Here is a 13,684-nt window from a genome sequence, read left to right on the forward strand (position 1 = left end):
TACAAATGGGGAAACTGAGGCAAACAGGATGATGTGACTTGCCCAGGGGTCACACAGTTAGTGTTGGAGGCCAGATTAGAACTCAGGAAGATGAGTCTTCCTGGCTTCAGGTCTGGCTCTCTATACACTATGGCGGCACCTAGATGCCCCAAAATGAATAAATAGAGGTGGGAGAGAAGGTCAGGTGGTAAGATTAGTAAGTAGGAAGAGTGGGAAATCTGAGAAGAGGTTTGGGATGTGGGGACTGAAGAGTCAGTTTCCCCTGGAAACTGGTAAATATCAAAGACCTGGAGAGCTTTCTAAGGAGAAGATAAATATCTGGCATCTTGATCTCATCTCCCTCCATCTCCTTTTGTCCCCCCTCCTCCCCACTACTCTGGACCATCACCCCTCCAAGTACCTTTTCCCTGGCTCAGCTTCCTGATTGCACCCTCTGTCTGCCTCCCCAGGGCTCACTCTAACCTGCCCCTTTTGTTCTCACTCTACCATGATGCCCACGCCCCCAATTATAAATGCTGTAGCCAGGAATCGTGAGTGGCAAACCCTTCTGGAATGTCCACCATGGCTATAGTGAGAATCTTGCCACCACTGCTGCTGCTACTGCTGCTGCTGCCTCTCTCCAGCCTCAGCCCTGGTAAGCTATCCCCACACCCCCAAGAGACACACAGTTTGGGCTCTCAGTTAGGGTGTAGTAGAAAGATTAGTGGCTCTGCAGTCAAAGAGTGTGGGTTCCAGGGAGTCCCCTGTCCTGATGCTTGCTAGTTGTGTGACCTTGAGTGAAACAAAACCCTGGGCCTCAAAATGGGGTGAACTAGATGACTCTGAGGCCCCATCTAGCTCTTCATCTCTTATCCTTCTTCCACCTCCTGTTCATATGGAGCAGGGGGCCAAGGTGAAAGTCTGAACCCAGCCAATGGAGAGTAAAAATTGGAAGAGATTGGAAGACATCATCCTTCTGAAAACCTTCCAGGGATATTCCTAATGAATGAGAAATTGGGGTGGGAATAAGGGGGAGATTATACCTGTCTAAATATTCAGGGAGGTTCTTGGATTTAAAAAATAGATTTCAAAATTAGTAAAGCACAGTTAGATAGCAGTTCATCTGAAAAAGATCTAGGGAGGTTGTGGTCCACAAGCTCAAGATAAGTCAACAGAGTAACATGGTGGCCAAAAACAAAAAAAAGATTATGTGACTTGGGTCTACATTAAGAGATGGAAAGCTTCCAGAAATGACGTGATTATCATCCTGCAAGACTCCACTGCTAAGACTATACCTGGAGTATCAAGTTCAGTGCTGGGCAACATAGTGTAGGAAGAACGTTGAGAAACTGTAGAGTATATTAAAAGGTCAACAAGGATGGTGAAGGCTCCCTATTGTATTTAGAGGGGGTAGATCATCTTATGATGATCTGGATGGATGATTTGGATGATCAAGTGGATGAAGGAACTGGGGATATTTAGCTTAGAAAAGAGAAGGCTCAAAGATGCACAATAGATATATTTGAAAGGCTGGCATATGGCATAAGGACAAAAATAAGCTGGATAATGTCCAAGGGAGGCACCTGGGCTATGGATGTGGGGATCAGTCACAACTTCTGAGGTCCATGATCACCCTCTTCAAGAAAGACTCCACTTGTTCTGCTTGGTCCCAAAGGGAAGAACCAAGAACAATGACTGGAAGGTGGAAAGCAGTGAGTTTAGGTTTGACATCAAGAAAAACTTTCTAACAATGAGTAAGGTCTAAAGAGAAAATGGTAGGTAGTGAGCTCCCTGTCACTGGAAGTCATCCAAAAAGTTGGATGATCATTTGTCATATGTGCTGGATGGGGGAGGGGGACTCTTTTCCAGATATGGACTGGACTAGATTAGTATGGGTCAGACTAAGTTCTCTATAAGACTCCTTCCCACTCTAATTCTGTGGTTCTGTGGCAATGGGGAGCCAGGCAGCTGTGCTCCCCATGTGAGGAAGTTGATTTGGTTCCTCAGCTGGGGCAGCTCAAATCCCCACATTACCAGCTTGTGCCCAAGATCCTGAGTTCCTGTGTCAGGACATAGAGACAGCTATCCGCTGCGGAGCCCTGGGTCACTGCCTCCAGAAGGTCTGGGGACACGTTAACCAAGTGAGTACCAATTCACTGGGCATGGGAAGGGATTCCCAAGGGGGATAAAAAGGTAAAAATAAAACAATACCTATCCTTAAGAAGTTTACCATTTCTACCTCTCGAAGTGATCAGTAAATATGGATTAAGTACCTACTGTGTGCCAGGCACTGTGCTAAGCAAGAAGGATACAAAAAGAGGCAAAACACAGTCCCTGCCCTCAAGGACCTTACAATCTAAATGGGAGATAACATGCAAGCGAGTTATATACAAAGTGAGAGAAGAATTAAGAGAGGGTGGGGAAGGCTTTGAGTAAAAGAAGAGATTTTAGCTGGGACGTGAATGTGGAAAAGTCAGTAGGCAAAGTGGAAGAGGGAGAGCCTTCCAGGCATGGGGGGACAGCCAGAGAAAATGCCAAGAGCTGAGAGATGGAGTATCTTGTTCTCCATGAAAAAGGTTCTGCCCCCATCATCACTGAGATTCTTTGACCCTAAGAAGGATTCCCCATTTCCAGCCCCCTTCTCCATGTCCTTTCCTCCTTCTCAGGATGACCTTTGCCAGGAATGTGAAGACATTGTGACCATTCTCATCAAGATGGCTAAAGACAGACTTTTCAAGGTACTGAAATCCCTTGGGGGGGGGGGGGCACTGGACACAGAAATGGAGTAGGACAGGGACCCTGGACAGAAGCCCTCAACAAAGAGGGATTTGCAGAATCACCAGGTCCATCAGAAGATCACAAAGAGCTTTGAGTTACTTCATTGGGTTCAGTCCTGGAGTGAAGTTGATCTCTGATTTGTCCCACCCTGTACCATAGTCTGATATTTCTCCCTGGAGCCTTCCACCTCCAGCTACCCCAATGCATTCTCCCATGTCACCTCCTTCCTCCAGTCTCCCTGTATGTCTTTCTCCTCTGGGTCTCCCTGCTTTCCAGACCTTCTCATAATCCTGCATTTTCTCTTTAGAAAACCATTGATCACTTCCTGGAGGAAGAATGCTCCAAATTACCACTGAAGCTCATGGTCCCAAACTGCAAGCATCTGGTGGATCAGTATTTGTCTCTCCTCATCACACACTTCCAGGGACAGATTGTGAGTCACCCTTCCTTCCCAAACACACTTCCATATACATCCCTGGTGCTCACCCAAAACACACACCTAATTATACATACTGTGACATAAAAAATTCAAGAGACATAGTTTCTGGGTAATTAGCCATTTTATTAGTCATGCTAGCAAATAATTAATAAAAGCATCATTGGAACTCTAGAATAGCAAAGACCCCTCATGGAACCCACTCAATGCTTATATGCCCTTGCAAGAGTGAGTGTTTCTGAGGGTGGCAATCAACTCTGATTGGCTAACAACTAAAGAGAAGAATGAATATTATAATGAGAAGTGGACCCATTCTAATGAGGGTCTGGGGGGTGTGAGTGATCACTCTTGCTCTCAGACCACCACCACCACTACACCACCATCAGGACGTAGAGACAGCTATTCACTGTGGAGCCCTGGGTCACTGCCTCCAGCAGTTCTGAGGACACGTTATCCCTGACTCAGGCAATCTAGACAAAGTATATACCCTCACCCAAGCCTAGGTAGAATACCACGGGCTGGAATTCACCTTAGATTAAATTCTTTGTAAGGTTCTCTAACTGGGAGGGATTTCCCACCCAGGATCAAAAAGCAATCTCATCTATTAACAATGTCCTTCAGTTCAATGTCCTGAACAACCTACAGGTCCTAATTCAAGAACTGATTATTCATATATTGTTATATTATTAATATAAAAAATACTCATTTTTCTCGATACTCAGTGCTCCTCCCAATCATACACACACTGCACTCACTATACACACACACACACACACACACACACACACACACACACACACACACGCAGGGATTCACATATATGAACAGAAAGCATTCATCCTACATATATACAGAGCATTCACCCAACACATACAGAGTTCCTACTCCACTATTCACTCTGCTGTCACACACAGAGCTCCTACCCTTTGCACACATACAGAGCACCCACCCACATATGGTTGCCCATACACACACCAAATACACAAGCTCAGAGATGCATACATGGGCTCATTCCCACAGCCTCAACTCCTCCTCGCCTCCCGCTGCCACCAAATCCATACATCTCTGCCCCTGATGAGTGCCCATCACTCTACATTCATAAAGTTTCTGATTCCTCTTCATCCAAGACTGAGTTGAGACCAGAGATTTCCCCTCTCCCCTGGGTGTCTCACTTCTTCTGATGTCTCTTGTGGTTTCTCAACAGCCAAAGAGTATATGTAGAAGTCTAGGCCTGTGTGAAGTCAAGGTCCCACTCTCAGCATGGGGGCCAGAATCTCAGGATCTCTCCAAGAAGTTGGTCCCAGCCCTTCTGAAGGACTTCCCAGGGAGACCTGGGGCTCACACCCAGGTGAGATGCCTCCCCTTAATGACATTTTTGGCTACTGGCCTCATCTGAAAGCTCTTCCCTCAGAGAACAAAGCAGGAGCTGGTCTAGGGGGGAGAGAGGAGCACCTTTCTGGGGATGATGAAAGGAGCCAGGTCACCAAGGCCAGAAGCTGGATGAATTTTCTCATCAAGTGTTCCTTGAAAGAATCATAGCATCCTAAAAGCATAGAGTTTGATGGAACCTTCGATCTCAACATGGCACTAGAAGCCAGATAATGCAACAAATGGTCTTCATTTTGATGCCTATTTTCTGTGTAACAACCTCTCAGAGTTTCAGCTTATCTGTAAAATTACCTACCCGGTGGGGTTGGAATAGGAGGAGATTGTGAGGAAAGTACTTTGGAGACCTGTCAGTAATTCTTATTTTAAAGTCAAGTCTCCTGATTTGACAGGGAAGGAAAATGAGGCAAAAAGAGGTACAGTGAATTGTCCAAGACCACATAGCTGGGCAAGGGCACAATGACTGGTTGCTGAGTTCTCAGTCCAATGTTCACTATACGGCACCCACTCCCTTAGAATTAGGTTCACTGATAGGATATGGCCCAGAAGAAACATGAACCTAGCCCCCTCCCAGCACCATGTATAAACCCCAGCCATGCGTGGGATCCTCATATGGCCACACTTATGTAGGTGCTTACCCTTAAAAAGCCTCTACACATGATATGCTAGAAAGATATTATTGCCCAGTCATCCATCAATTCAAGGCCTCTTTTCTGCTTAATAGTAACCTAAATAAAGGACTCATATAAAGACAGAGGGGACAGATGCTGTGACATTATAAGCTCATTTGGTCAAGGAGATCAACAAAAGGGATTTAGGTTAGACCAAAGGAATTTCCCGACTGAAAGAGTGTGAGACACTGGTTTAAATGAGGAAAGGCCAGAAGGAATCATCTTCTCTGTGAGACATCTGGGACAATATCCATCTATACACAGTGGGGATGGAGATGGAACCCAAGTTGGCTCATCTCACTGATGCCTTGTGAACCAATTCTGTTAAGCAGAATGGAGAGAGAGAGAGAGAGAGAGAGAGAGAGAGAGAGAGAGAGAGGCAGACAGACAGAGACAGACAGAGAGACGGAGAGAAACAGAGACTCTTGACTACATAGAGACCTTGGATATCAGCTATCCAGGCTCTCCTTGTCCCCCAAGAGTGCTAACAGTAGAGCTTAAACCCCTTGAGGGCAGGGATAAATTTTCATTTTGCTATCACCAGTACTTAATGATCAAAAATCAATCACACATTTTATCAAACAGTTACTAAGTGCCAGGCATTGTGACAGGTGCAGATGATGAAAACAGAAGAAATAAAGCAGTCCTTGACCTCAGGGAGCTGACACTCCATCTAAGGAGACAACACATTCAGAAATCTGCATATACAGAGTAAATACAAGGCAATTTGAAGGAGGAAGAAGCCCTAGAAACTGGGGGCTCCAGGGAAAGCTTCATGTGCTTAAGCTGAACTTTGAAAGAAATAAGGGATACATTTTCTGAGGAAAAGGTTAGGAGGAAGGGCATTCAGGGCATTAAACACGACCTGTACAAAAGCATGGAGATAAGAAACAGAGTATTGTGTATAAGGAACAGCAAGAATGCTAGATCAGCTGGCTCAAAGAATTCAGGAAGAAGATTGGAAAAGGAGGTTGGAGGCAGGTTGTGGAGGGCTTTAAATGTCAAACAGAGCATTGTGCTTTGTACACAGAAGGCATTTAATAAATGCTTGCTGAATTGAACTGTTTTTGAACAACAGGCCCCTCAGCTACACAAGCTAGCCAGAGCTCTGTCCAAGGTTCTGGCCCTACTCCAGTTCTCTGCTGGGGCCCACCAGGGAGGGAGTGTGAGCCCAATACATGGTAGAGATTCAGAGAGGAACAAGAGATGGCATAAACAGGTCTCCACAGTTGTCTGGAAGACTCAGAGAAGTCAAAGAGCTGGTGGATAGGAAGGAAAGGTGTCAGAGTTGGGACTCAAAAGCCATCCAGTCCAACTCATAACTGAAAGAAAGGATCTTGTCTACAGCATTGCCAACAAGTGGCACCCAACCTCTGCTTGAAGATCTCTGGTGATGGGATACTCTCCCTCCTGAGGCAGCCCATCCCACTTCTGGAGGGCTCGCATGGGCAGGGAAGTGGTCCCCACCATCAAGCCTCATCCTTCCTCTTTGCAACCTTCTCCCAGTACTGCTGGTTCTCTTCTCTAGGGACCAAGCAGAGCAAGTCTGGTCCCTCTTTCAACACTTAGCACAGTGGCTGGCATACAGTAGGTGCTTAATAAATACTTATTGATTGATCTATTTCATAGCCCTTCAAATTCTTGAATACAGCTAAATCCTAAGGCTATGATTAATCCTATCTCTTTTTGGAGTTAGCAAAAGACAGAAGAGGGAGGCTCAGGCCCAACTAGTATAGATAGTTAAGGAAGATGGAGAATAGCAATGCCAGAAAAATAGGGAGAAGAGAATGGAGAAAAGGGGAAGAGCAGAGAGCCAGAGAGTTCCTGAAATGGAATCCTGGCACAGTTGCTGGAAGAGGAGGTGTAAAGTTGGAATGACAGGGGCCAAGAGACAGGCCTCTCCCATTGATCATCCTCTTCTCTGTGGGTTTCTCTTTCTCCAGGACCTCATGGAACAGAGGTTCCCCATCCCGCTTCCTTACTGTTGGCTCTGCCGAACCCTACTGAACAAAATTCAATCTGTGATCCCCAAGGTGAGACAGAGGGGTTGCCCCTCTAGATAACTTTGCATCTTACCACTTTTAGGCCTTATCTGGTTCCCCAACTGGCCTGTAGATGTCAGCTCCCAGGTATTCCCATCCCCACAAGGAGGCTCAGTTCAGCTGCAAGTACAGATTGGATGGTTATGGATCTTTGACTGACCCCTTCTGGTGCTAATGGACATAGGGGTTGCATATGTCCTTAGCAAGGAACCAGAATATATGTGCTCAACCAGAAAGGACCAGAACTGTGTTCCATAGGAGAATTCCCAATATACTCAATTAATTCTGGAGTTATTAGGAAGCCTGAAATCTCTGGTTATGCTTCAGAAAGTGCCATAGCGAGTAGAACCTTAATGACTTAGACTCTAGCTTGGGAGTCTGAAAGGACCTAGACTAATGTCTCCTGCTTTTCCTGGGCTTCTCTCCATTATGTTTGGGTTCTGGGGATGAGATGGGGAGAATTCAGGAGAAGGGTATTACCAAAAGGAAATACCTCCTCCCCTCTGCTGGAAGAGGATAGCTGATTCCATTTGAGTTACCTAGAACTCCTGAAAACCTCATTAAGGAGTCTGTGGAGCTGCTCCCCAGTGAGGAAACTCAGGGCACCAGATAATTCCCTACTTCTCCCTTCCTTCCTTCCTCCAGCCAGCCCCTCCTCTGCCTCTGGAAATGGGGATTTCCAATTCTCAGTCCCTAAGCATCAGAGAATCTCCCTCTTGGAGGGCGGGGCTGGTTTTCCACCTTGTCTTTATATGGATAAACCAGGAAGAGAGGTTGGCATAGGATGGCTGTTGGGTCTCCCTAAGAGGGGCCAGAAGTTTGGAAGACAATTTGTAGAAGTTAGGATACTGTGGGCCCTGACTTCCATCCTGGCCCTCCCCCTGCTGCCCCACCACATCCTCTCTATCCCCAGAGTCTCACCTTCACTCCCTCACTCTTTTCTATCAGTCTGTGTTAGCAGTAGCTGTTTCTCAAGTGTGCCGCATCGTGCCCCTGGTGGTGGGGGGCATCTGCCAGTGCCTGGCTGAGCGCTACACTGTCCTCCTGCTGGATGCAGTGATGAGTCATGTTTTCCCCCAGCTGGTCTGTGGTCTCATCCTTCGATGCTCACCTGAAAACGGCTACAGCTTAGGTGAGCCACCACTGGCAGGTTGGTTTTTGTGCATTTTGGGGGTCTCCTCCCTCCATTTCATACATCCCTTTGTCCCTCTTCCCATCCCCTGCCTCCTCTCTCTCTGGCTTTCTCATCCACTTCAGACCATGTTATTTCAGGACTTCTCCCAAACCAGTGGACACCCTCAGACCCAGACTGCCACCTCTGCGTCTCAGTGACTGGTTGGATATCATCGGAACTGCAGACGAACAGCACTGAGAGGGACATAGAGAAGACACTCCTCAGTGTCTGCAACAACCCCCAGCTGGACTGGCGGGAGGTGAGGGGGCAGGGATCCCTCCAGCCAACACCTTCAGCAGCCGTTCCTGTGCCTGGTCCAGGGATGATACTAGCAAGCACTGACATATCTACTGCTTTCATACTTGCAAAACACTTGACACAGATATTATCTCATTTGATCCTCACCACGTGGGTAGGTGCTGTTATTGTCCCTGTTTGACAGATGAGAAAACTGAGGCCCCGGGAAGTTAAGTGACTTGGTTCCAAGGCTGTTCAAATAGAAAGCGTTGGAGGTAGGATTTGAACCCACTCCAGAGTCACGGACGCAGGATATGCCTACACTATCCTGTTACATGGTTCACTGCTACCAGTGTAGTGGTCTTGTCTCCACAACTAGATTGTGAGTCCCTGAAGGCAGGATCTGAAGCACCTGCATTAGCACATTCCATCTTGTGGCATTTAGTGGGATGGAAACAGTCCTGGGTTCCTCCCAGAGGACCCAAGTTTGAGTCCCCAGTCTGTGTGACCTTGGGAAATGACAACTGTAATTTACACATCCCTGGCACTGTAGGGCCTGCCAAGGGCTTTCCCCAGAATAACCCTGTGAAGTAGGAAATGAAAATAGTATCATTCCCATTTTATGGGTAAGGGAACTGAAGCCCATAGGAAGGAAGTGACTTGCTTAAATTTCTATAGCTAGTGTGAGAGGCAGGTCCCCTAGAGAAGGTGAATCCAGTGGGACCTTGAGAGAAGGATTTCAGCAGACAGAAACTGGGGATGAGCACTGCACTCCTCAGCCCACTGCTCTCCCCTCTCTCCACCAGGTTCATAGAACCTGGGAGCTGGAAGTGTTGAAAAAAATCCCCTTGACCACAGAGAGACAGGGACAAGGACAGGGCAGCTTCCTAGCCAGCAAAAGCTTTCTAAAACTGAAAATAAGGTGACACAGTAGGAGCCTCTCAGGTCAGCCAATATTTACTGAGCTCCCACAAAGATCCTGGAAGAAGAGCAGGAGGGGGCTTTAGGGGCCATGTAAGTGTCTGAGGCAGGATTCAAACTCAGGTCTTCGTGACTCCAAGCCCACCACTCTGTCCACTGTACCACCTAGCTTTCTGTGGACCACTTCTATGGTGCTGGGAAATACAAAAATTCTTAAGAAATTCCCTTTTCAGGGCCGCTAGGTGGCGCAGTGGATAGAGCACAGGACATGGCGATATGAGGACCTGAGTTCAAATATGAAGGAAAGAGAGGAAGGAAGGAAGGAAGGAAGGAAGGAAGGAAGGAAGGAAGGAAGGAAGGAAGGAAGGAAGGAAGGAAGGAAGGAAGGAGGGAAGGAAGGAGGGAAGGAAGGAGGGAAGGAAGGAGGGAAGGAAGGAAGGAAGGAGGGAAGGAAGGAGGGAAGGAGGGAAAGAAGGAAGAGAGAAATTCTCTCTTCAAATTCTTTGTTATAAGGGATGGCTCTCTTGAAGAGAGATGGGGGGAAGGAAGATCCGGAGGGAAATACGGGTTATATAAAAACAAATCAATAAAATTAATTTTTATAAAAAGATATAACCTCTAATCACTTAGCCTTACAATCCAGAAGAGAGAAGACACATAGAAGACTATAATAAAATGTAAAGTTGTATTTGACACTTACTAGCTAAATGATCCTGGACACGTCACTAATCCTCTGCCTGCCTCTATTTCCTTATCTGTAAAGTTGGGATAATAATAAGACCCAGGGTTGTGGTGAGGATAAAATGAGATGGTTTCAAATAGCACTTTGAACACCTTAAAGCATTACAGAAACACTAGCTGTTATCCTAGAAACAATAGGGGATTATGGAAATTTCTCAAGCCTGAAACCTAGTCATTTGTCAGTTGTGCAAAAGGTAAAATCTAAAATGGGGGTGGGGGAGACCAGATGATCTCCAAGGTCCCTTCCCACTCTGAATCCTATCTAAAGCCCAGATTCAACCTGTAACCTTATAACATGCTTCAGGCCCAGTGCACAATAAATATTTTGTTGACTTGATGATCTAGTGGATAGCAGGGTTGGAGAGACAGAGCAGCCATTCTGTGGGAATCAGGAGTCTGGCTGGGTGAAGGAGGAAAGGCCCATTTCCCCAGCTCTGGTCAGTCTTGACATGTGTGTATGTGTGTGTGTGTGTGTGTGTGTGTGTGTGTGTGTGTTTGTGTGTGTTTGTGTGTGTGTGTGTGTGTGTGTCTCCTGCCCTCACAGTGCCAAGGTTTGGTGGAACAATTCTACCCTCAACTACTGTCTTTGCTGCCTCTTGGCCAAGACTCCCACCTCATCTGCCAGGTATGTTTGACCCACTCTTTCTTTGTTCTAACCTAGCTTCTCCTCTGGGTTCTTCCCAGCTCCCCACAATGTGGTCTGGCTCCTCTGTGGCCCCACTCCCCTGGGTCTATGATCATCCTTGTGGGGAGGACAAGATGCCCAAGGTCACACTTACTCATGTATGACACTAAGATCTGTGTGCTTACTCACATCTGATATTCTGATACCAGGAAAATCAGGTTATATTGATGGTCAAGAGAAGCCCCAAAGGGGGAGGGAGGTTGTAGGGGGGCTATTGGAGGTAACAAAGGCTCTGTCCTGCTCTGTCTCCTGCTGGGCCGGATTTTCTTGACAGGCACTGGGAACGTGTGAGATGGAGCTCAGTCAACCCCGGACACCAGCCTGTGCCCAAGGCCCAAGCTTCTGGTGCTCCAGCATCCAGGCTGCCAAGGAGTGCCATGTGAGTACTGCCGCCACCAGATGAAGAAGCAGGGACAGAGGAGAGTGGGAGGAAGCAAAGATCCAAGAAGATCCAAGTCAAAGACTTTAAGGAGAATGGGACCACTATGATCCGATCAAAACCCAAGAGGGCCAAAGTCAGATGAACCACTGCCCCTGCCCAGCCAGCCACACCAGGGCTTCTTAGCAAAAGTGCTAACATATCACAGGAAGACAATCTCTGTTGAGCGTGTCTTGTGGTATGAGGAGTACAACAGCCAAGTAGTGAAAAAAGGAGAGGATAGGCTCCCAGGCAGGAAAACCTGAGTTCAAATCCTCCCTCTGATATTTGCTATTTGTGTGACCCTGAGTAAGTCACTAAGTATCTCAGTTTCCTCATCTGTAAAATGGGGACAATGTCACTCATGTCACAGGAATCTTGTGCAAACTTTTAAGAGCCAAATATGAATAGATAATGATGATGACGATGCCCTACAAGCCAAAAAAGAGAATGAAAAACTACCTCATCCAGTAAAAGAAATTTTCCTTTCCTAAGAGTCTGTTTTAACTCAGATCTCACCTTCTAGATGCATCCCTGTTAAGTGTGTTCAGTGTCACGGTCAGCTTCTTTGTAGCCCCTAATGTGGGATTGGTGAAGCCCCCAGAGATGGTCCCGCCTCACTCCAAAAGGGATTCTAGGATCATAGCTAGATAGCTAGAGACTTTGGCGGGGGGGGGGGTCTTTTAGTCTAAGCTCATTTTAGAGATGACGCCAGTGAAGCCCACAGGTGTACTCACTCAACCAAAGTCAGACAGGCAGAAGCATCACAGGAAGAGTCTAAACCAGTCTTTTGCCTCTAAAACTGTGCTCTTTACACCCTCTGTCCTTTCGGGTAACATGCCATCCCTTTAAGTTAATCACTGCCCACTCCCGGCTTTGTTGAAACAGGCCCTACTGGTTCAAACTTGAGGGAAGTACAGTGGAAAAAGAATCAAGAGATCTGGGTGCTAATCCCAGTTCTATTACTACTCTACGCCTCTGTTTCCTCATCTGTAAAATGATAACGTTGAACTAGACAGTCTAAGTGCTAACAAGTTCATGTTTCCTGACTCTTGTCGCTCTTCAAATGAGCCTTGAGATAAAAAAAAAAAAGCCCTCTACTGTGCACCACCCATTTCAAGGAGCAAAGGCCCCCCCCTCCCCCACACCTACCCTCTACCCTCAATCCTTCTCTGGGTCAATGGCTGTTGAACAGAGGATGCTCCCAAGCAGAGGGCTGATGGCATCTTTCCATACTTTTTTAGGCTGCCCTGTATTGCAAAACACACGGGCAGGACTGATGCATCCTGCAGAGGTCCCCAGAGCAGCTATTTCCAGGAAAGAGACTCCCCAGAGGCCCACACTGGGACTGGTCACCAGAGGCTCCAGGGAACATCTCCTCCACCGGCTCTTCTGACCTGAAGCCTCCACCTGATTGCATTTGTACATAAAGGCTGTTTCTTAGAATCCTGCAGGATTGAGGTTGGCTCTGCTGCCAGCCTTGCCATGCATCTTTGACCCAGCAGCTGCCTCCAGCACCATTATTTGTTGGAGTAGAAAGATGACCTTCTTCTCATCCCCATCCCTCAAATATTTTTACCCCAAATAATCTACTCCATTGTAATATACTGAAAAACAAAGGACAAATAAAGGTTTGGATTCAAATTCAAGTTGCCTGGCAGTTTCCATTTTAACTGTTAATCAGTAGAATAGTTATTACAAATTACTTCACCAGAGGCAAAAATAGAAGAGTCACCAGAGAGGGCCTAGGACTACAGTGTAGTCCCAACAGGAGAGAGCGCCAAGACTCAAAAGAAAAGTAAGACTTGGGGGAGCAGTCCCAAAGCAATGGGGCCTGGGGTAGAGAAGGGGAGAAGGATCCTCTACTTCCCAGGACAGCACCCTGGGGGAAAGGCTTGTTAGCCCCAAGTTTCTTGTGCATCTGCTAAGCAATCACTTAACCTCTGGGAGGCTCAGCTTATTTATCTGTAAAATGAAAGGGTTGCTTAGATCCAATCAATCACCAAAGCTCACCATTTCTCCATCCATTCCCTCCACTCACAAAGTTCGAAACTTCATTATGTCTTTCCTGGACTGTGGCAATAGCGTCCTAATCAGATGTCCTGCCTCCAGTCTGACCCACTCCTCCCATCCTCCATGTCCAAGATGCAGCTGCCAATGTGATTTTCCGAAAGCATAAATCTGAAGGGATAGCTCAGTGGTACCAGGGGACAGAA

At 46.8% G+C, this 13,684-nt stretch overlaps 1 protein-coding gene across 3 annotated transcripts; it reads left to right on the forward strand.

Moving 5' to 3' along the window:
• Positions 1-371: 371 nt before the first annotated feature.
• Positions 372-13,117, forward strand: SFTPB (surfactant protein B). Of its 3 annotated transcripts, none has more exons than XM_072636958.1 (11): positions 372-634; positions 2,017-2,120; positions 2,646-2,717; positions 3,065-3,190; positions 4,398-4,541; positions 7,194-7,283; positions 8,241-8,442; positions 8,565-8,725; positions 10,910-10,990; positions 11,325-11,429; positions 12,713-13,117. In XM_072636958.1, exons 1-11 carry the CDS (start codon positions 553-555, stop codon positions 12,746-12,748), a joined length of 1,203 nt encoding a protein of 400 aa, XP_072493059.1. In that variant the 5' UTR covers positions 372-552; the 3' UTR covers positions 12,749-13,117. The 3 variants fall into 3 exon arrangements, with proteins under 3 accessions (XP_072493059.1, XP_072493057.1, XP_072493058.1); XM_072636956.1 differs by having other exon boundaries at positions 373-634; positions 1,987-2,120; XM_072636957.1 differs by having other exon boundaries at positions 374-634; positions 1,987-2,120; positions 8,241-8,424.
• Positions 13,118-13,684: the final 567 nt, after the last annotated feature.

This window comes from Notamacropus eugenii, chromosome 1 (genome assembly GCF_028372415.1).
Source record: "Notamacropus eugenii isolate mMacEug1 chromosome 1, mMacEug1.pri_v2, whole genome shotgun sequence".
Taxonomy (NCBI): Eukaryota; Metazoa; Chordata; class Mammalia; order Diprotodontia; family Macropodidae; genus Notamacropus; species Notamacropus eugenii.

Coding starts and splice junctions, on each gene's coding strand:
- SFTPB (XM_072636956.1), top strand. CDS start 553: ATGTCCACCATGGCTATAGTGAGAATCTTGCCACCACTGCTGCTGCTA. Junction 2,121..2,645: donor TCTGGGGACACGTTAACCAA/GTGAGTACCAAT, acceptor CCTCCTTCTCAG/GATGACCTTTGCCAGGAATG. Junction 11,430..12,712: donor AGGCTGCCAAGGAGTGCCAT/GTGAGTACTGCC, acceptor ATACTTTTTTAG/GCTGCCCTGTATTGCAAAAC.